At 49.5% G+C, this 22,082-nt stretch overlaps 1 protein-coding gene across 1 annotated transcript; it reads right to left on the bottom strand.

Moving 5' to 3' along the window:
• Nucleotides 1-5,261: 5,261 nt before the first annotated feature.
• ISL1 (ISL LIM homeobox 1) lies at nucleotides 5,262-15,867 on the bottom strand (the record flags this gene model as incomplete). Its single annotated transcript, XM_082497534.1, has 6 exons — nucleotides 5,262-5,378; nucleotides 7,594-7,761; nucleotides 9,156-9,442; nucleotides 11,477-11,736; nucleotides 14,803-14,992; nucleotides 15,840-15,867. The coding sequence occupies 6 exons, from the start codon at nucleotides 15,865-15,867 to the stop codon at nucleotides 5,262-5,264; spliced, it is 1,050 nt and encodes a 349-aa protein (XP_082353660.1).
• Between the last annotated feature and the right edge of the window lie 6,215 nt (nucleotides 15,868-22,082).

Below are 22,082 nucleotides of genomic sequence, written 5' to 3'. Positions count from 1 at the left end.
TCTGCTTTGGGCCGTGTCACTTATTTCTGGAAAACTTTCCGCCCTCTCTCTCTCTCCCACAAACACACCTTACCCTGTTTTGTCTGCCAGGAGAAAAGAAAACAAAAAAAAAAAGGGGGGGGGGGGGGGGGGAGAATAAGAAAAAGGCAAAGAGACACTCCAGCAAAAATCCTGTTTTGCAACCTTCCTTCTCGCCCCCCGCCACACACCCCCGGAGAAAGCCGGGGCTGCAAGTAATTAATTAATCGAGCTCCCGCTCGGGCGGGTCGCTGCCCTGCTGCTGCCGGACCCGGCCCGGTGGGGAGTGCGGGACGGCCGCGGCCAGGCTGCGCGCCCCCCCACCCCGCCTCCGCCGCCCTCCCTCCCCGACGCCGGACGATCCCAGAGCGCTCGTGCGGGTGGCGGCGCTTTGCTGCCGCAAGAAAAGAAAATTTGACGAAATTCAAACAAAACAGCAGCCCGATGTAAGAGGCGCATCTCTCGGCTGGGATGCTGCGAAGAGCGGCGCACAGACCCTGCCCGGACCTCCAGCACGGGGGAAGGGGGATCGGGGCAAGGCACCTACTAATTTTACACCCCTTTCCCCCGGCTAACGGCGGCAGATACCGTACAATATGGAAACCTCGGCCACAGAGGCGAGCCTTCCCCGCCCCCGCGGTGCCTGCCTCCTTGGGAGCTGCCTTCTCCGCCTGCACTTCACAAGTCCCGGGAGGTGAGGAGTGATCCTCCAGCAGGGCCGGCACACTGGGAGCTGTTAAGTTTATGTTTGTGGCGCCTGAGCTCAAACAGTCATTCAGTGGCTTGCTCTGTTATCAAGAAAACAACAATCAGGAACAATCAGTAAACAGGATCTCTTTCCAGCCCCTTTATTAACTACTTACAGCTCCGCTGAAACACGCAAAACCCCGAGCAGCGGCACCTCGCACCGTAAAAAGCTGTCGGCGTTTCGGGTGTGCAGCGGGGGCGAGGGCGGCTCAGTGCCCGTGAAAGCCGCCCGGCGCAGCGGACCCTCAACCCGCCCCGGCTCTGTCCCGGGCGCTGGGCTGGGGCCGCGCCGGCCCGAGGGAGCCTTTTCCTTCCCCGCTGCCCATTTTTGGGTTGACCCAACGTGGATTTGCTAAGATATGTATGTATACCTATGTATATAAAGGCAAGCACTTACTGTTGAGATGTTCGACTGATCTCAACGCTGGAATTCACATCCCCGGCTCCTGCGTCTCACTCCTAAGTTGGCTGGAGATGCTGAGAGTTAATTAACCTGGTACAAATATTGAAATGAGAAGAGTTTGAATATTGGCCTCCGTGTGTGCAAACAACATTCTCAGAGAAATTACAGCAGGCTTTAACAGACCTTATTTGACACTATTAAGAGAGGCTGTAGCAAGAAGAAAAACGGCAGACCTGGGACTGGTAATTGCCGCCCTCGCCCATATCGCAAAGAGGAACCAGAGCAGGAACCTGCACAGAGCACCATAAGGACACGCATTTCATGAAGAGGATGTTTTCTGTCGCTTGGACAACTCCTGCTGCCCGAGCTCAGGAAGGGTGTTCGCCTGAAGGCGCTAGGAAGAACCGCTCGAAAGTTTCTCTTTATTTGCTTCACGGTGGATAACACTCAAAGGTTTGGGGGAGGGAAGAAAGATGCCACAAATACATGAAATGGAAAAGGGAACCAAAGGCCATAAAAGAACCCCCTCCACCCCGGAAACAAAATGAAACAAAACAAAACAAAACAAAAAAGACGAATTTTGTTTAACTGAAGTTTGGAGGGGGGGGGGGGGAACTGCGGGGTGACCCCGGGGCCGCAGGTCTGCGCAGAGGCCGGGGGGGAGGGTGGGGGTGGCAGCGACCGGCGGGGGGGGGGGGGGGGGGGCGGAGACCCCTGAGCAGCCGCCGCAGCAGCGACCGCAGCCCCCTTTCCGAGCCTTCCGAGGGGGTCTCAGGCCCTCCGTGGGGGTGCAGGCAGGCTCCCGGCGGCAGGTGGGGGTAGGGGGGGGAAACCCGGTGGGGCTCCCACCCGCACCTCGCTGCAGAACCGACGGCACGCTGCCCTGCGTGTTTCCAGGAGCAGGACGCTCCGTTGGCAGCTCAAACGCAAACCCCTGCTTCCCGGCTGGCCGCTTATCTCGGCGGCAGCCCCCGCCGCCGGGAGGGAGCGCCGGGACCGCGGGGCGCCGCGCAGCGCAGCCCCGGCTCCGCGGAGGGCTGGGGAGGGGGGGGGGGGGTGGAAGGCGGGGGGACTGCCCCCTCTCAAGGAGCGACAACCAAAATTCGCCTTTCCCTCCTGCCTGGCCCTCGGAGACGACAGACCTTCACGGGCCCGAAGGTCCTGCCCGGGGAAGGGACACACACACTCTCAGCAACGGCCCGGCGCGCAGGTTGCTCTGCCGCGGTGTCTCCGCCGCCCTGGCGTAACCCTGCGCCTCTCCCCGCGCAGCGGCCGCGCTTCCCCCCTACGCCTTAGCTGCCAGGCGGTAAAAGGTGAACGGAAAGGCCCCCGTGTTGCCCTGACCTTACAGGTTCTCAGCGCCAATTAAAGACACCCCGCCCCAAGTCGAAGACTCGGTCTCCAAACTCTCCATTTCACCCCCTCCCCGCACCCCCCCCTCCGCCTCCCGTCACTAAGAGCGACTCAGACAACTTACACGTTAGACCACCGGGCAGAAATGACACCCCTTCTCCCTCCCGCCCCCCGAAGCGTCGTACCAAGCCTCTGATCCTGCATGAAAACACAAGGGTTACTGATCACACAGTTTAAGGTAGATTTCATATTTATTTAAATATTTATCAAGTACTCAAAAATGTATTACACTTGAGCATACAAAATGAATCCAGTTTCTAATCAGGATGATTGAAATCCTTGTATTAGGCTTTTAACCTTTTATTATTATTATTATTATTATTATTATTATCATTATTTTCTCTGTACTGTCGAAATGGTTTGTCTATAGCTGAGCTTGCTCAGTGTGGGCTGAGATGGTGAGGAGGGAGGAAAAAGAAGGTTATTGTTAAGAAAACGTTAGGGTTTGGAGTAACTGTCATGCAAACCAACTTGTCTTTGTCAGACTAAAAATCTCTGTATATTCCAGTTGTTAAGGTTTTTTTAAAACGAGCCTTTGTCTTGTGCTGGCCGGGAGCACTAGGGAACACTTGAGCAAAAACAACCCTTTCCTACCTTTTTTTTTTTTTTTTTTTTTTTTTTCTACTTTTCCCCAAGAAATCGCCCACATTTCAAGCTTTCACCACCCTCTCCCCCGCAAATTAAAAAAGGAAGAAAAGAGGGAGTGAAGAGAGGGAAGTCGACAGAAAATAAGGAACACTATTCGTGCAATTTCACAGCAATATCCCCTCAACATATTTCTCCTGCAGCATTTTTCAAGCGTTTTGACAGCAGACACTGATAAATAATGGTCATACTTGACTTGTTAAGCAAAAAGCGTCCCTTTTATCAGGAGCTTATACTTAAAATACAGGTCACTTCAACAATCTCAACAACGAGGCTTTGGTATACAGCACTTTCTTTTTATTATTTTTTAAAAATAATAGAACTCAGCAAAAAGACTGAGTTCCCGGTTTTTTAGATGTCTTAACGTTATGTCAGATCATGCCTAGAGTAATATCACTTTTAAGGGCAAGGGATGGGGAGGGATCAAGAGACTTTCTAACGTTATCGATTGAAAGCTAAGGCATCTAGCTTTAACTAGCCCTGATATAGTTGTTGAAATGGAAATTTACAAGCTGGTCGTTAATACTTGCAATAAAATATCACACTCCTTTTACTCACTAACGACCTGCTTTGCATGCAATATTTTATTTCAGGTATTTTAGCTGCTAACTTGTAAATATTTAAAAGAGGGAACTTTGTTCATTACTTAATATTAATATTATTATTATTTTCTCTATTCCAAACGCTTATTTAGTGAAATAGTCCTGAAGATATAATAATTCTACATATGGCGCTTTTATTTCACATAATATTTAAGAAAAAAAAAAAGACAAAAACCACATAGAATTAGACATATAATTCAAAGACCACGGTACAACCTTTTCTTTTTTTTTTCTTTTTTTCTTTTTTTTTCTTTTACTTCAGCAAACAAAAAATAGTCAAATGACAAGAAAAGTGGCAAGTCTTCCGATAATAAATAATAAATTACTTTATAATTTTGCAATGCAAGAGCAAACAAAAAGGATTTTTTTCTTTTTTCTTTTTGCTTTTACTTTTTTTTTTAGTTTTTTTTCTCTTTATTGAGAGAAAGAGAAAGAGAAAGAGAAAGAGAAAGAGAAAGAGAAAGAGAAAGAGAAAGAGAAAGAGAAAGAGAAAGAGAAAGAGAAAGAGAAAGAGAAAGAGAAAGAGAAAGAGAAAGAGAAAGAGAAAGAGAGAAAAACAGTCGTTTTAACCAATGACTATACACATCTTTGGGGGAGGGGAAGGTTCTTGGACGGACACATTTCAAACACAATCCCGAGACGCTTTGTGGCAAAATAGAGGTATACCTTGTTGCAATGCTTTTATAAATTGGTTTTTAAAGAGGAATTCAAAAACCTATTTTTAATCGTTTCACACTTGATAGAAGATGGATCTCGACCAAGCAAACCCAAAACCCCGCTACAGTACATGCTAGAAGAGACCCAGGAAATATCCCCTTGTTAAGAGTTAACTAAAAACAACATTGCAAACCAATGCAGCTCCGCCTTCCTGCAATGAGTCTTTCAACAGTGCAAGGCTAAATCGTCTCTTTCCTGATGATGGAAAACCTACTGGAGCTCCTTTTGGCAAGGCAATCATCAATATAGAAACAGCACCATTCGGATTGGGAGGGACTGGATAGAAAGCCCCTCTACCTTGGTTTCTCCCTAAGATGTGCAGTCAAATGTAAAGATTTTTTTCTTTTTTTTTCTTTTTTTTTTTTTTGAGATCCAGAGTACAAATCCTTAACGTTTTGAAAACGTCTCTTTTCGATCCTCCTCTGATCATTGAATAGCGCGGGGTTTCTTTTTTTTCTTTTTTTTTTTTTTTTTTAATGTTTATTCTAGTAAGATCCCATGATTGTCTTCACAGTGTTGCTACCATATTACCTTGTCGTTTCAAACATGACTCCGTTCAATTCATGGAGTGGTTCCTTGCTAGGTTCATTACAGGGTTGTTAAATACTTTTTCCCCCTAAATTTCGGAGTTCCAACGTGATCACTTTCCCACTCTCTCCAGCAGGGGTGGGGGTAAGGGCAGAAACAACATCAACAGAAATCTGAATGAATGTTCCTCATGCCTCAATAGGACTGGCTACCATGCTGTTGGGCGTATCTGGCAGCTGAGAGGACATTGATGCTACTTCACTTCCAGTAGAATTGGAACCGGGTCCTCCTTCTGAAAAATTAACCTGCCAAAAAAGAAAAAAAAAAAGAAAAAAAAAGAAAAATAAGACAAAGAAGTGTTGTTACAACTGTAACAATCAAAGAAAAGTAGCAGGCAAAGGCAAAGAAGAACACAAAAACAAATACACAGGCATGCAGCCAAACGGCCTGATACATCTCCACGAGAGGCAATGTCACTGTCGCTTTGTTCAGCTTCCCCATTAGCTTCAAAGGAATCTTCTTCAGGTCTTCGGCCAAATTATCGAAAAAAGCAGGTTAAAAACAGAAACAACAACAACAAAAAAATAATAAAAAAAGACTGAAAACCCAAGCAAATAAACAAACTTGTTAATGAAACCTTCTTCCTTGTCTTGCAGGAGTGGCAATCCCAACAGGATGTTCTAGTCAATTATTTAAGAGTGCATGTGTTTTTTTGACACGAAACTGCAAGGTTACTTTTTTCCCCTTTTGTGCACATACGAAAATAAACCTGGAAGGAGCATCCAGGAGCAGAAGGCATTTGAAACAAGCCATTTTCTTTCATTTGTGATTTGAAGCGGGTGCTATCTCTTTTTAAGGAGAGTCAATTTGATAAAAAAGGTCACACTTCATGCTAACGTGCCCCGCCGCTCCCGTTAGTTTAGGAGTAGTGTTGGGAAAGGGCATGATTTGAAGGGTGGAGCTTTGCTAATCCAAAAGCATTTCTTTGGCACCTATTTAGCTGGCCGATCCTGTGATTAAGGCCCTTTCCAGATTAGAGACGTGCCTTGAAAGGTCGATGAACTGTCTGTTCTATCCACCTTTTTTTTTTAAGTCTTTTCAGTATCAGACACTATGTCCAATATGTATCAATATTCATCTGTCTATATAATGATCTATCTACCTATATGCGTGTGTGTATTTGGGCTATCCACCTTCCATTCTGCATTTGTTTGTTTTTTTTTTTTTTTTTTAAAACTAGCTCATACAAAACCTCACTGCATCAAAGGTTTTTAAAGTCTCCTGTTCTGTTAAGGCACAGTAAGTAAGGCAGCTGAAGGAGATCAATTTTTCTTGTGTCTGTTTGACAGCTTGATTAAAGCAGGAAAACCGGTGGTGGCTCTAAAGGTAAGATGATGCAAACAGCCCTGCTGCTGTGCTACAGCTTCCCGAGCGAGCACAGTGTGCCAGGAGAGAGAAACGCGCTGCAGCCTGCCACTGGGCAAAAGAAAAGCGATCCTGCAAGAGACCATGATACTAAACTGAAAAGGTCTGAAAATATTTCTAGACACAGCTACAAACCTTCGTCTTCCATTGCTTCATGTCGAAAAAAATGCCCAACAGACCAAAAAAGGGTCTACACATTCATTTTTCATCATTATGTATTGTTTTGAATCACTGAAAAACCATACACAACGTACCTTATTATTTTAAAGATCTGGTTTTAACACACTTAGGCCAGGAAATTGAGTTAAGGCTGAACTTCTGTCCTTAATTCACCTTGTTGGGCCTAAGTATTGTAGATGATATGGTCCCATATGAGCTGCCAAATGACGTAGGCATAAGGAAGTAAGTTAAGAACAGAATTTATTCTAAAAGGTCTGTTTTCTTTCGGCTTAAGGCAGTTTATTATATTGTTTGAAGTTTTCACGTGAATATGTACTAACAATCCCCTTTCCAAAGCACAAAGTTTAATGTAAGCTATATATATGTATATATTTGTCTGTGTATAGAGATACATAAAGTTATATCTAGAGACGTATTCTCAAAACTAGGACTTCAAAAATTTAATTAGGCTATTCATGTTTGTGTGACAAAACAAGGGCACAGGCCGACATTGCAATCATATATTTAAAATCCACCCTAATGCATAAAAGCAAAATTGACCCGAAGGGGGGTGGGGCGAATTTGAGAAACTGCTTTCACAAGTGTACAAAAGACACGTGAAGAATGTTTTAGTTCTCTGGATAGAGGTGCTTTCAGTTTTCAGGAGTGTGCGGACCTGGGTCGGGCCTTTATGCATGGCCACTCGACTCGGCAAGAGCTCTGCTGTGCACTGAGGTCGATTTTGCACCAACACCTAGTAAACCAATTCCGTTCGCCGCATTTACAAAGTGCTATCATGCCCACCTTGCAATTTCAGGAAAACCCGGCTCGTCTGGGTAGCTCATCTCTCGGAGGACATCCGGCCCGTTTAGGGAATCCCCCATTGCTCTGCCCCGGGTACAGGCTGGCCTGCTCCGGCTGGGAACCGACACTTACTAGTTGCTGAAAAGCAGGTTGGTCTATGTCACTCTGCAATGCGAAGTCACTCAGTACTTTCCAGGGCGGCTGGTAACTCTGCACCTCCACCGGGTTCGCCTGTAAACCACCGTCATGTCTCTCCGGACTAGCAGCCACCATCGGAGTTCCTGTCATCCCCTGGATATTCTGTAAACAGCCCAGCAAAAAATGTTAATGAGCTTGGTTAACTTTATTGTATATAAGCGCTGAGTCAATAAACTGCCTTCTATCTTATCTATACAGTCGCTTATATTTGCTTTGTTAATCTGCTGTGAATGTCTTGCTCTATTCTGCTCTAGGTCAGCCTGTTTCTACCCGCTGCATTTTTCACAGTGGAAGTTTACTTTCTTCCCCTTTAATCCTATTTCTCTCACGGCATACCCTCTCTGCCCCAATCTTTCTTAAACACCAGCACTCTGTATCTTGGCTGCCGATGCACTGCGCGGCACAAGAAACGGTTAATCATGCTGCCTTTCTATGTCGCATCCCGGCTGGTTTTGTTCTGCGTGACCTTAACTGGATGGTATGTCCATTGCACGGCAAACCTGGGGTACGTCAGTACCGCGCTTTTTCAAAAAAAAAAAAATTAAAAAAAAAAAAAAAAGCCCTCCCCGTACACCCTGTGGTGCAGGCACTGTGTACAAAATAACTCCAAGCCTCGACGAATAGATTGTTCAGGCGAGTTAATAACATCGTGTTTTATTGCATTCCAACAGGGTAAAATGAAACTCCTTAAATTCCACTTAACTAGGAAGCCTTATGAATTAATAGTCATTCTCAGGTCAGTCAGTATAAACAGGGAGAATAACAGACTCTTCTTCAAGTGGACTAACAACAACAGAAAAAAAAAAAAGTTGGCTTAAAATGGGGACGGACAGTTTGCTGTGCTGAATCCAGCGCTTTCCGCTTGTTTGCATCACACCTGCATATATCCGCGGACAAGAACTCAATATATTTCTGCGTGAGAACTATATATATGTTATGTAACCTGTAAACACGACGGTAATTCCAAAAAGTTTGCATTGCATTTGTCTTTTCCTACAGTAAGGGCACTGACAAACACACACATACACGTTGTAGTATACAAAGTGCTAAGAAAGGCATCAAATTTCCTCTTAACTCATAGGTTTTACTTCTGGGTTTACTCCTGTGTAAAACCATTGAAGAGGGCGAAAGCGTCGTTTTCCCCTCAAGGAGTCCTTTGCATTTGCAATATAAATATTACACAAGGCTGGATTTATTACATCCCATAAGCTCTGCAGGTCCCAATGCATGCTGCAGAGAAGTTAGTCTAATCCACTGCGTATCTTTAGCCCCACAAAAAGACGTGTTGTCTTGTGCAGCCGATATCGGCTTCTCACTACGGTCTCTTGTAATTGCACTGACAGCAGAAACAAGCAGATAATAGTTATCATTTTCTTTGTTTTAGGGGAGCTCCCACAAAATCAAAAGCGTCAAAACCGACCCCAGAGGCTGGCCGGGCTGGACATAGCCCAGGCGTTTCTCCTTGGGAAGCACGGTCAGACGCTGAAGCCACTTACAGTTTTGTCATTGGGTTGCTGCTGCTGAAGTTGCTTCATCATAATGCTCCTTTTTTTGTCCTTGCACCGCTTGTTTTGAAACCAAACCCTGATGACCCTCGGGCTGAGGCCAGTCATTTCTACCAGTTGCTCTTTCATGAGGGCGTCAGGTCTGGGGTTGGCAGCGTAGCAGGTCCTCAAGGTGTGAAGCTGTTTTTCATTAAGGACCGTCCGGACTCGGGTGGTCTTCTCGGGCTGCTTGTGGACGTGGGGTCGCAGAGCCGGCTGTCTGGCAGAGATAGGTTCTGCTGTAAGAGAAGGGGAAGGGAGGAACAAGATCCCCGTGAGTAGGAAGCAGGGAGTCTTCGGAGGCTCTGAATCTAAGCTGGTGGGACAGGGGGAGGAGGGAGTCGGGGGTGATGAACCCGCTTTCAAAGGCCATTCAAGCAGTCAGATCTATCGGAGCTCCTGCAGCCTCCTCTGCTTTATGCGCTGGTGGAGTGACAGGACTGACATTTCTGACTCCACAGATAATTAATTTGCAAAAACAAACCACCCCCCTAAACCCCTTAATGACAGAAGCTTGAACCTGTATGAGGCTTGACAAGGGCGAGTTCGCTTAGGTGTGCGTGCGCTAGAAAAGGAGGGGGAGGGTTTTATGTATTTATTTCCTGACAAATCACCAAAACAGATTTTTGGCCGGAAAATACTTCTTAAATTAATCATAATTCGGGTCTGCTTCTTGTATACTGGATCTAGCTCAGTTTAGCCAGAAGCCCCGATAACGTGAAACAGCTCCCGGCAGTTTGATGCTTCCACATCGAAGCAAAACAAGCCAAATCCGCTGCATCGTGACCGTGGAGGAAAATCCCGTGAGAGCCCCGTAACCCAGAGCTCGAAAGACGTGGGTCTATCTTAGAAAGCAGAGGTGCTAGGGGAATTAATGTCGACTTTTGATGAATTCTTAAAAAATATGAATGTTTCGCCAATTCTTTAGAAGGGGAACAAGCCTAGCAACTCGTGGAAACCGCCAAGAAAAGCAACCCTACGGGTAGCGTCACATCAAGAGCTAAAAGTATCCGTGTGATGATTCTGCTATTCTTCTGTGTATTGTGTAGCTGTAGCTATCTAGATGTAATTTGACCCAGTCAAGGGAAAAATAAAAACACTACCTTTTTTTTTTCTTTTTTTTTTCTTTTTTTTTTTTTTGCTAAAACCCTGGCTAGCTAGTGTTCAGAAGTGCTTGCTTTTGTACAGTCGGGTTCCAAATTTTCTGATTATAACAACACATCAGCAAATACAATGCAGACAATAACGAAGGCTTCAAATATTAGCAGTATTGTACCTGCCGACACAATATGCCCTTCGGAAACATGCACAAACACGCTATAGGGAGCACGCACAACCTCTCTAGAATTCTGCCATGATCAGCTATGGGATTATTTCTCCCTGTATATATATATATATATATGAGCTGAAAACAGCTCAGAAGCGGGAAACGAGCCCGTTTAAACATAGCTGTGTTTGTAAATAACCTTTCGAGCTACAGTTTCTTGTACAGCAATAACGCCGGCCAACCTTGTATTGTCTACCCTAGTTTGCCCCAGAGACGTGTCCCTTCCTAAAACCAAGCGTCTCTGAGTATCTGATGCACCCGTGGAGAACGAAAAGTGCAAGTGAAGTTGTAAGGTGGGGCGACTCTGAAGTTACAATGCTGAGTTTTAAGACGAAATTCTCATCAAATCACATAAAACGTTTCAGGAAGGCAGAGTCACTTTAAAAGGCAATTATCGAAGATTAACTTGTTGACAGTTTTAAATTACAGCCTAAGAGCTCGCCTGTAGTTATGAAGTCTATCTCTTTTCGGTCCCCGCTTTCCACCAGTGCTTAGAACAGCTTTTCCACACGCTGCGGAGGCAGAGGGCTCTGAGCCCGGCCGCAGCCCTGCTCCCTGCAGCAGCTCGTCCCTCTCCGACTGACGGTCCCGGCTGCCCCGGCCTCGGAGGGGTGGACGGGGGTGGACGGGGGGGGGGACGGGGGGGGACGACACACGACTCCTGCGCCCGGTGCGCGGTGGGAGCAGGAGGGGCGCAGGCTGCGGGGGTGCGGACCTTTGCGCAGGTGTCTCCGCCTCACGCGTAGCGCGTCCGCGGGCGTTTCTGCCAGCAGCCGGACCCGCGGCAGCCCCGGGCGTGGGACGCGCCGCGCACGCTCGGGGCCGCCTTTCCGCGGGGGCGCGGGACCCGCTGCAAACAGCGGTCCCTCCCCCGACCCCCGGCCCGGAGCCGGGGCGGGCGGTGCCGAGCTCCGCGGGCTTCCGCGGCGCCGGGTGCGGGCGGTACCTGCCATCTGCAGCGGCCGGGCGGGGTGCAGGGGGCTGAGGGGGTCCCCGGCGCCCAGGCTGGCCCGCTCCACCACGTCGTGGTCCGCCCGGCAGAAGAGGCCGTCCTCCCGCAGCGCGAATTCATCGCCGGGGATGAGCTGGCGGCTGCAGGCCACGCAGCGGAAACACTCGATGTGGTACACCTTGGCGCGGGCGCGCATCACGAAGTCATTCTTGCTGAAGCCGATGCTGCACTTGGCGCACTTGATGCCGTATAACCTGAGCAGGGCCCAGCCCAGACAGAAGGAGAAGGGAGGGAAGGAGGGAGAGCAGGAGAGGGGGGAGGGGAAGGACGGGGGGTGGGGGGTGAAGAAAGGAAGGGGAAAAAGAAAGAAAGATGTTTTCACTCCCGCTGGTGGGAAGACACCCCCCCCCCCCCCCCGGACCCGCGTGGACGCGCCACACGCAGTCCGCTAGTTAAACAAGTCTTGAAAATACAGAAGAGGAAAGGAATAAAACGGATTCGTTTGCTACCGGCACCCTGATCTTCACGCCGTAAAAGGCGGTGGGGACCCGGACACACCGGCGGGCAAGGAGATGGGGGAGGGAAGGGGCGGCGGAGGTAGAAGGAGAAACAGGGAGAGAAACAAAAAAGCTACCCCCTTCCTTCCTTGGGAGATGCCGACCTCTCCATCCTGCCCCAGCGCCCGGGCTGCAGCAGGCGAGGGGCCGCCCCTGCCCTCTCCCTCCCTCACGGAGCGGGGACCTGACCTAGCCTGGCCCGGGTCTCAACCGGACCCTCCGAGCACACCGGGGTAAGGCGAGGCTGGCGAAGCTGCCATCCACTCCCCACGTACAAACGTGCCACCAACCATAGTTGGTGGATTTTTTTTTTGGTGGAATTTTTTTTTTTTGGTGGAATTTTTTTTTTTTTTGGTGGAAACCACTCAGGGAGTGGTTTGATGCGTGCCCAGGCTGCCGGCAGCTCAAGCCTCTGGGACGCGGCAGGGGTGGTCCCTTATCCTCTCTCACCAGGTTCACTTTATGCAACAATATAGGCATACACCTCCCCCCTCCCCTTATATATATACACACTCACATATAGAGTAGTGTAACTCCCCTCCCTCGCCCCCTACTAAAAGGCATTTTGGGTGCCTTGGCTCCGCAGCCCGCCCCTGCCTCAGCCTCCTGCCCCGTCCCCCTCTCCCGCTGGCGCTCCCACCTTGAGCCGGGGCTCAAACCCTCCCTCAGGAGCGAAAGGACAACTTCTCCACTAACACACGGCAAATAAAGGGTTTCTGGGGTTACACGCTGGAGCGGGTGGCGGGTTCCTCGTCTCCCGTGGAGGAGAGAGGGACAGTTCATCCATCAGTATATGAACATGAGAAAAGGCTCCAACTCGGGTGTCTAAAACTGCACAGTCTGGCGGCTCCCACAGAGCGCTCCTTAGCCAGCCTCCCCGGTATTAAGTAATATTAACATCCTCCCGCAAATGTACGGATACACACACATATGCACGCACGCGGTCCACAGAACTGTAAAAGCTGTTCCTAAAGCCGAACTAATATTCATCCCCGCACATTTCCTCACCAGTCCACTTCCTTAGAGATACAGTCTGTGATGTATATTTGTGGGTAGAGATGTTTATTTACACACATCTTTAGCTGCTATGCCTATAGAGGTGTATTAATCCTATGTTCAGAGCTACGTATTTCCGAATCATAAGGTTTTGAGAAGAAAAAATCCGAAAAAAACCCCACCCCAGTTAAACGGCAAAGGAACAGAGCGATCGCAAAGTGTATGCATCTATAGATACAAAAGTTGAGGGGGGGGGTTGCCCACATGTCTGACAATAATAGATTGGCTCACGGTCTAATTCAAAGTCGACTTGCACATAACGTACATCTTCCTTTTAAAATTCTAGCAAATTAAATGTATTCCGTATTAACTTAAAAGAGCTGCATTTTGATGTTGTTGTTTAAATTTCGACCGCTGAGTTCTAGCAGGAGGTAACTGAGCACACCTCAGCCCAAACGTTTTCCTTTCGTTTGAAATTAGTGAAAGGACAACATTTAAAGGCACGGCTCCAAACTGCGTTTCGGAGTAAAGACGGGGAGGAGGGGAGGGAGGAATGGGCTGTTTTTCGCCATGGTAAAACTTTGAGAATAATCTCACAACATGGCTTGAAGGAATTGTGCATTGGAGAAGGAAAGACCCAAGTGCTTTATTTCAATTCAGAATTACAAAGAAACAAGAAAAGATATCTTAGGTGGCTAGGTAGGCACTTGCTCCTAAAACTTTCAGTAAAAAAAAAATACTGTCCGTACCTCAATGTCACACAAAGTTCTGGTTTGGCAGAGCCAGTAGACGACACTGAATCGGATCAGCATGACCCAGGAGCACAAATAATAAACACACTCGAAATTCCTGGTTTGGTTTCTCTGTAGTGTCAGGATTGGCAACTCTCACATTTTATCAGTTACCAGATTTTAATGTGAGGAAGGAAGCGGTTCCATTATCTAAATATACCCAATTGTTCGTGAACAGATGATGGGCAATTTGATCTGCTCTGTCTAATTCATCAGTACAGATAAGATAAGAAAGAAAAGGCAGTCAGATATCACCAAAGGGGTTAATATTTAAAAAGATTAAATGTCATTTATTTTAGCGAAGAAACGTTTCGGTCTAGGTTTTAACCTCCTCATAAAAGGATCCTTCATTCTGAAGGAAAACTCAGTTTTGTTTTAGTTCTTTTGCTTTTTTTGTTTTTCGATAGGCCTAGTTTATATAGTTTTGGGGTTTATTTGGATTTTTGTTGTTTTGTTTTGTTTTCTCCCCCGGTGTATTCATTTTTACGGCACACATGCTTGAAGTGCCTTTCTTATGAAAGCCATTATGACTTTGCAAAAGCACAGAGAGATGCGCTTCTCAGGTTGTGTTAAAAAGCGATCAGTTCCATATTGCTTATAATATCTACACTATTGAAAATATTCTCCATTACCTACGATTTCTCACTTTGTTAGAATCACGCGATGCATTCATTGCCAAAATCCTCAGGAGGGTCTCACACAGTCGCTAGCTGTTCCCGAATGCTGTTTTGTTTATACAGAAATTTGCATTTGAATCTGTGGAATAAAAAACTTGACGACTCTAACTTTTTTACTCTCCCGTCTATCTATGGGGAAATAACTTAGAAACATACCAATTGTCTTTTCACCCTCTTTCTCACAATTTTTCTTCTTCCTGCCTCCGTCAGATTTATAAAGTTAATTAAAAAAAAAAAAAAAAAAAAAAAAGAGAGAGAGAGAAATCTCACCGAAGAATTAAAAAACGTAAATGGCGTACCTGATATAATCTCTTTTACAGTAGGTTTTGCCATCCCTAACAAAGCACGTACAGGTCTCGTCCAAATACTGATTACACTCTGCACACTTCAAACACGCCGCATGCCATTCCAAATCCGGAGAAACCCTCAGAATATACTGATCGTGAATTTGATTGCCGCAACCAACGCATAGGGAAATCAGGCGTTTTTCTGAAATGAAAATAAATACATGATTGACTAACCGTTTACTCTCCTACAGAGATAAACACACTTTTAGTGTCGTTCCCTTATAGGGCGTACTCTGGGAGTGTTGTTTTTTATTTTTTTTTTCTTTAAAGAGTATTACACTTTTGGATGGTAATTGAAGTGTGCCATCAAAACCTTGCCTCGTTTAGGAAGGAGGCGGAACATATGCTAAAATGCAGATGTGAACAGTCTTCGGGATGAAGGTCCTCATTTCACAAGCCTTGCACGGAATCAAAACTCCAAACTCCCTCGTTGTTTGTTTGTTTTTTTTTTTAATTATTATTATTTTATAGTTTGCTTGTTTTAATTCCTTGCCTTATGGGGAGAGCGTCTATATGTTTGATTTCATTTTTTTAAGAGGCTCTGACTGGAAAAGATGAACTCGTGGCTGGGTGCGCTTCCCATTCAGCCCTTTGCCACGGAAGAGAGGACTCGAGGCTGCTAGCAAGAACAAGCATCATTACGGCTGTCACTTGCTCTCTTTTGCAAGTGTAATGCTAATTCCCCTGGACTAGGTGCTGCATAGTCAGAGATCCTCACCGCAGTTTAGAAAGAGAAGAATTTAAGGCTCCGTAGTTGGAGATCCCGTTAAAATCCTGTCTGCTCCCCAAACTTTAAAAGAGAGCAGGACCCCAGGCTATTAACATACAAGGCTACATACGAGGTTAAAACACAGCAAGCATGCAGGCATGGCAACAAAGGCACCTTCTCTACCATTCAAATGAAGTTCAGCTCTTTAGCAGCTCGCCTGCCTGAGACGAATACAATAGACAGCACATTTATTCCAACAACGGTAAAAATTCCGCCTTACTTTTTGGTGGGTCTCCCATGTCTCCCATATCTGTAAGAGGGTGTAATGTCCACAGTGAAATGGTGTACGGTTTCGTTTTAAGACCCCAAAGTAGGTTTGAAAGCTGTCGCTAAAAATAAAAATAAAAAATTTAAAAAAAACCAAGTAGAAGTAGTAATAACAAAAGAAAAAAAATAGAGACTCGAAATGAAAAGAGAAAAAAAAAGGCAAAGCAAAACAAAACACCACCGGCGTGAGAGATACTGTCAGGACTGCGGAGAGAGAAGGGGGTGCGCGGAGAGGCGCGGTGCGGTGCGCGGCGCCGGGGTCCGGCCGCGCGGAGCGGAGCGGTGCGGTGCGGGTGCGGTGCGGGTGCGGTGCGGGAACGGCGCGGTGCGGTGCGGTGCGGCGGCGCGGCGGTGCCGGACTGGGCGCTGGCGGCTCGGGCAACTCGCCTCGCCCTTATCTCTTACTCAAACTTCTCTGCTCCCAACTCAGCCCGCTCGCCATTGGCCTGACGTCATGCGCGGGGACGTCACGCCTGCGCGGCGCCCATTGGCTGCGGGCGGCGCGGCGCAGCTGTTCTGATTATCATATTTCAGCGTCTGGCGGCGCGGCGGCCCCGGCTCCGGCTCTCGGAGGCAACTTTTCCTCGCTCCTCATTTGTATTTCCCTTTATACTTTCTTCTTGTCGCTCCGCTCCGTCCCCGCCGCTTATCTCCCGTCACACCTTTCATTTTCCTTCCCGGCCCCGCTCGGGCTCCTCCACCCCTTCCCCCTCCCGGGCTCGCCGTCCCGTATTTACCACTTCCATATATATATGTATAGATATATATATATATGTATGGGGGGGGTAGGGGGGGTGGTGTTAATCCACCTATTTCCTTTCCGAGCGTTTATCTCGGTTCGCCCGGGCGAAGCTGCCCGGAGCGGGGAGGGCAGGGCAGGGCAGGGCAGGGCGGGCTGGGTATGGCCCCGGCCACGACAGGGGACTGTTTATGTTTGTCCTCCAGCCTCCTTCTCTCATAAAGTCGCGGATAAAACCTTCGTGTATTTCTGTTAAACACAAGATCGAAGAAGGTACAAATATTTACCTTAAATTGTCTCTCAACACTCCCTCCATTCTATTTATGTTTTCCAATCCTTTTTAGATCCTCCCCCCCCCCCCCCCCCCCCCCCCCCAATCTGTACATAGAAACGCATCCTGTGTTTAGATGGTTTCGTAGGTTGACCGGGAATGGAGGTTCGCGGAGAAAAGTGAAGAACTTCTGCCTTTCCCCGCGGAGAGTCCCTTAAAATTCCTATTTAAAAAAAAAAAAAAAAAAAAAGGGAAAAAAAGGAGGGAGAAGCCGCCGACCCCTCCGTTTGCGCGGCTCTGTGGGGCTGCTCCCTGCAGGCGATGTGGGGAGCCCGGACCCGGGATCCGCCGGCGGGCGCGGTGAGGTGCGGTACCCGCGCCCCCGGCTGCGCCCCCGCGCACGGCGCCCCGCAGCCCGCCTCGCCCGGAACCCGCCCCCGCGGGGCTACAGGCTTTATCCGGCGGTTATCTGAAAGCTTCCCAAACCAGGCAAAATGCAACTTCCCCGTGGGCACGGATTTCTTTGTGTGTCTTTTTCAAAGGGCAGGCTCCGCTTAGGCTGCGGGGTGCCTTCCCTTTAGCCTGTGCGCGAAACGGTACCCGCTCCCGAGCGTGTCCACCCCAAACCTGTCTGAATATTCCGTCTCGTTCCCCCCCCCCCCCCCCATCTTCAACGTCCCCTTTGAGTTTGTTTAAATCCCATTTTTGTGTTCTGTTCCATATGGGCTGTTACACCGCCCTCATCAACGTAGTGCATAAGTGCCCTCCAATCACTACTCATCAGGAAAATAGATTTTTTCCAAAGTCCTATTTTTTTTTTAAGGCAGCAGAATTTGGGTAAAGAGAGGCAAAGCCGTATTCACGCGGAATATCTTCCCGCGGGGAAAGCTGGTTGCAATGAAACAGTCAAGAAAAAGTTCTAAAACTCGTGTTTGCTGCTGAGACAGTTACTAAACAAGGGACCTCCTCGGAGTCCTAACTTAGTTTGCAAGTTGTTTTCCTTTCCGAAGCCGAGGGAGCAAACACACCCTCCAGCTTTATTTCAAACGAGAAGTGGGACCCAACGTTGCCACTTGTAGAGATAACTAAGCTGTCTTGAAGTGATCTCAAGATAGTGTCAGGAGGTAAAGATACGGTTGTAAACACACACACAGTTACTTTACATATTCGACGTTTAAATAAACAGTGGGAAATGCAGCTCTGCTAGGTGATCACTTCTACACCCAATAAATTGGCGATATACATATACGTGGGGGTGTTTATGTACATGCATATATATATGAGAGAGACTAGATATATGTATACTTCATAATTCTGTCTGTTAGCTGACTTAACCAAAAAGCAATTATCAGGAATTGCTACTGATGCTGGCAGCTTCGGACCGCTTGGCACGTGTTTGGGGCAAACCTTTAGCAATGGCCAATTTCACTTATATCGACTCGGGCTGCCGTGTCGCCCCTGTGTGCCGCTGACCCTGGCCGGGGGAGCATCGCCGTCACCCCCACCTCCCCGCAGCCACCCGCGGACCCCGCAGCCCTCCCTCCCCCCCCCCCTCCCTCCCCCTCGGCTCGGCGCGGCCGCCTCCCCCGCGGGGCCGCGGTGTGCGTTTGCGGCGCCTTGGCGTTGCGCGGCGGCGGCACCCTGGTGGCCCTCCGCGGGGGACCGTCCCTCCCCCCTCCCGGTCCCCAGCCGGCCTCTGCCCGCACCGGGGCGCGCAGGCAGCGCGCAGGCAGCGCGCGGGCGGTGCGGCGGGCAGCGCGGCGACCTCTGCTGGCCGAGGGGCGACCGGCCGCGGCCCCGCGCGGTGGGCGCGTTTTGGACCTTTTGTGCCTTTCCGCCTGGTATTCTGCAAATATCGTCCTCTCTCCCCCCGCAAGGGGCATGCTAAGACTCCCCGTCCGCCCCCCCTCCCGTCCGCCCCCTCCCTGGGTGACCTCGCGGGCTGCGAGCTGGAAAAGATCCGAGTAATTAAAAAAAAAAAAAGTCATCCCAATGCCTGAGAAAAAAATCCGTGGATTTTATGAGAGAGGATGAAACGGGGAAGATGCTTCCCCGTACTGCGTCCTATGCATTTTTTCCCCATGGATGTTTGTACTTCTTTTAAAAATTTGGCCTGATTGAGATACGCCCCTCCTAGCTCTCAAATAAGGCATCTTATGTTCCACCCTTACACCTTAGTTTGAAAATAACTCAGTCTGGTTTTAATTCTCTTAACCCCCACCCCCTAACTTTTGGGGTTTTAACTACTACTTCTGGGAGAGGTGCTTGCATTTTAAGCTTGATCTTTGCAAATGATGTGCAATAAGCGAGAAACCTGTCTCCGCCCCAACAAACCAGGATTGGGAAGAAAAGGAGGGCTTTGATCAAGGTTTTTTTCCCCCTCCTGTGCTACTGATTTGCTTACTGTGTATTCGATTCGCGTTCCCAGGAAGGCGAAGCTCTATATTTAGCCAGCATCAGAACCGGGTTTAAGGGAGTGGAATAATGAGTGGAACTGCCAGTTTCAATGAATAAAGTATTTAGAGAAAAACCCTGCTGAAGGATTTATCTTTTATGATATCAATATACACGTGAACGGGAAGACATAAACCAAGATTTGTACACATTTGAGACACTTCCGAAAACATATGTTAATTTTGTTTTTTTCCTTGTTGTGCCTCCCCCCGTCCCCCCCTTTTTCTTATTTATTTACTTTTGGGGGGGGGACTGTGGGAGCCTGCTGAAAGTCCGTGGCTCTACACAGCAATCAATAGCTTTCATCACGTTGAGGGGCTCAAATAAGATTATATGCATTCGAAGTAAGGGAAGGGGGGAGAAAAAACACCCCCAAAACTAACCCAACCCCCAAACCGACAGCGGCGATTAACCCTCTCTGTCCCGTAAACAACAACTATAAATTCGGTCTTGAGTTTGCTTAGCAGCGAATATTAGGGTGGCTTTCGGGGGGCGGGGGGGGGGGGGGGGGGAAGAGGATGAAAAAAAAAGAATCCGTTTTGGGAAAGGATTAACAAGGTAGTGCTGTTTTCGGAAGGGAGGCGGCATTAGGGGCTGGCTGAGATGCCCTTGCCGGCCAGGGCTGGGGCAGTTACCGGGCTGCGGCCGCCGAGACCCGGGCGCGAACGGGGCAGCGGGGGGCTCCCCATCCGCCCCGCCGCGGCCCGTGGCGGTCACCGTCCCGGAGCTCAGACTCGGGGACCTTTCCGCGGGAGGCAGCGAGGTCCCGTCCGTGCCTCCCCCCCCCCCCCCCCCCCCCCCCCTTCTTCCTCCAGCGACCCCGACTCCGGTTTGGAGGGCTGTTTTTATCCCACGGCATCGCGGCGGCTCAGCGCAGCCTCGCCAGCCGGGCACGCAGAGGGGCTCCTTCGGTCAGCTCCGGATTAGAACTTTTCTTGAGGAGCTTTGGGTCAGAAAGATGCTTTGCAAGAAGAGTCTGGGTTTGGGGTCCCAGAGGTTCAGGTTTCTCCTCGCTGCCTTGCGGGATGCGGCGAGGAGATCACGGCTGATCCTGTGCGATGTGCCGAGAGGGGAAAGGGGTTCGCACAAGGCTGAAACGGGAAACAACGCAGCGGGGAAATCAATCACGAAATGTATTAGCTGCTCCGGGGTGTAGGCTTTGACTCATCTAGAGGTGTGCGATCTCTAATCTTCAAGTCTTAGCTACTGCATGCGAGGCAGAGGTGTACCGTAACAGCACTAAATCTATCAAAACACGAGAAAACCTGTCAGTGGGCTTCTGCGCGCCCAGGAAACCTTCGTGGCTTTAATAATACAATTTGGCTTATTAAATCGCGCTACCGCTTAAAAAAAAAAAAAAAAAGAAAAAAAAAAGAAAAGAAAAAAGAAAAAAAAAAAAGGCATCCTTTCCCTCCTAGAGCCTTCTCGGAGTGCACTAACTCTGTCGCAGGACCGGCCAGCGGCACCGGCCCCGCTCTAAGCCGGTCAGAATTGGGCACGCTGTAACGGGGAGTGCAGGCAGGAGAGCAAGGGTCTTTGGCTCCCCCAAATTCTGGAAGGGAGCAAAATCCTCCAAAGGTGTTAAGAAGGTGGCAGAGCGCAGGGTCGGGCCGAGGGGTCCGGAACAGGACTGGAAAAGCGCAATTTCTCCTCAGCCGAGTGCCGCCTGGCCTCAAGCAGAGGCAGACGCGGGCGCACACGGGGGCCGAGGCGGGTCGGGGATATTTATTGCTTTAAACTTTCCCCTTTGTTATCTTCCCCGTGTCAGGAAGTGTTCGAGGACAGGAAATACAGCGGCGATTTTGTCTCCGGGGTGAACAGAAATCTCTGGGTAGGGAGGGAGTTTAAGGCCCGCTTTCCAGTCCCGGCTCTGGAGGGGGTGCCGTTGCAGGGGATCGGGCCCTTTCTTTCTCCCCGTGGGCCGTGGGGGCCGTGGGGGGCTTTTAGGGGATAGGAAGGGGAAAACAAGGAGCCGAGCCTGGGCCCGCGCTGCCCCAAAGGGCGCCCGGCCCACGTCGGGGGACAAACTGGAGGGAGAGGGGGGATGAGGAGCAGTGGGATCACTCTGTCGCCCCCGAGTCTGTCTTGCCAGGAGTGTGCGTGGGGGGCACCATCCTCCTACCCCCTCGTAAACAGGCTCGTTCCCACTGGAAATTTCTTCGCCGGAATTAACCTCGAGCAGCGTCCCGGCTCAGTGCTACGACAATGGTCGCTTCTTCGGGAAAACAGCCCAGACCCCCAGCTCTGGAGTGTGGCTTTGGAAAGAAAAAAGCACGGACACCTCCCCCTCACCCCCCAATAATTAATAACGTCCTCATCATCAACAACATTAACAATAACAACAACAGCACAAGCAGCAGCCGAGGCCGGCCGGTGCTGTCGGGGTCGCGGCAGCTGCGGAAGGCGGCGGCTCGGGAGGGGGCTGCCCGCTCCCTGCCCACTCGCCCCGGCCGGGGGGCACCGGGGAACCCCCGCAGGGTACCCAGGGGCCGCGGCTCCTCGCCGGGCGGCAGAAAGCGGGTGGATCCGCTCCGTTCCGCTCCGCACCGCGCCGCTCCGCACCGCGCCGCTCCGCTCGGCTCCCCGGCCGGCGGGACGGCGCTGCCCTCTCCGCGCCGCACCGCGCCGCTCCGCGCCCCGGGGCCGAAGCGGGGAGCCAAAGGCGGCGGGGAGAGCTGCACACCCTCCCGGTGCGAGCGGCACCAGCTGCCGTGCAGAGGGCTCTTCCTGGC

The sequence above is a fragment of the Vanellus vanellus genome, assembly GCF_965231255.1.
Source record: "Vanellus vanellus genome assembly, chromosome: Z".
Taxonomy (NCBI): domain Eukaryota; kingdom Metazoa; phylum Chordata; class Aves; order Charadriiformes; family Charadriidae; genus Vanellus; species Vanellus vanellus.
Note: the sequence above shows the minus strand (reverse complement) of the source record. Positions and strands in the feature narration are given on the sequence as shown.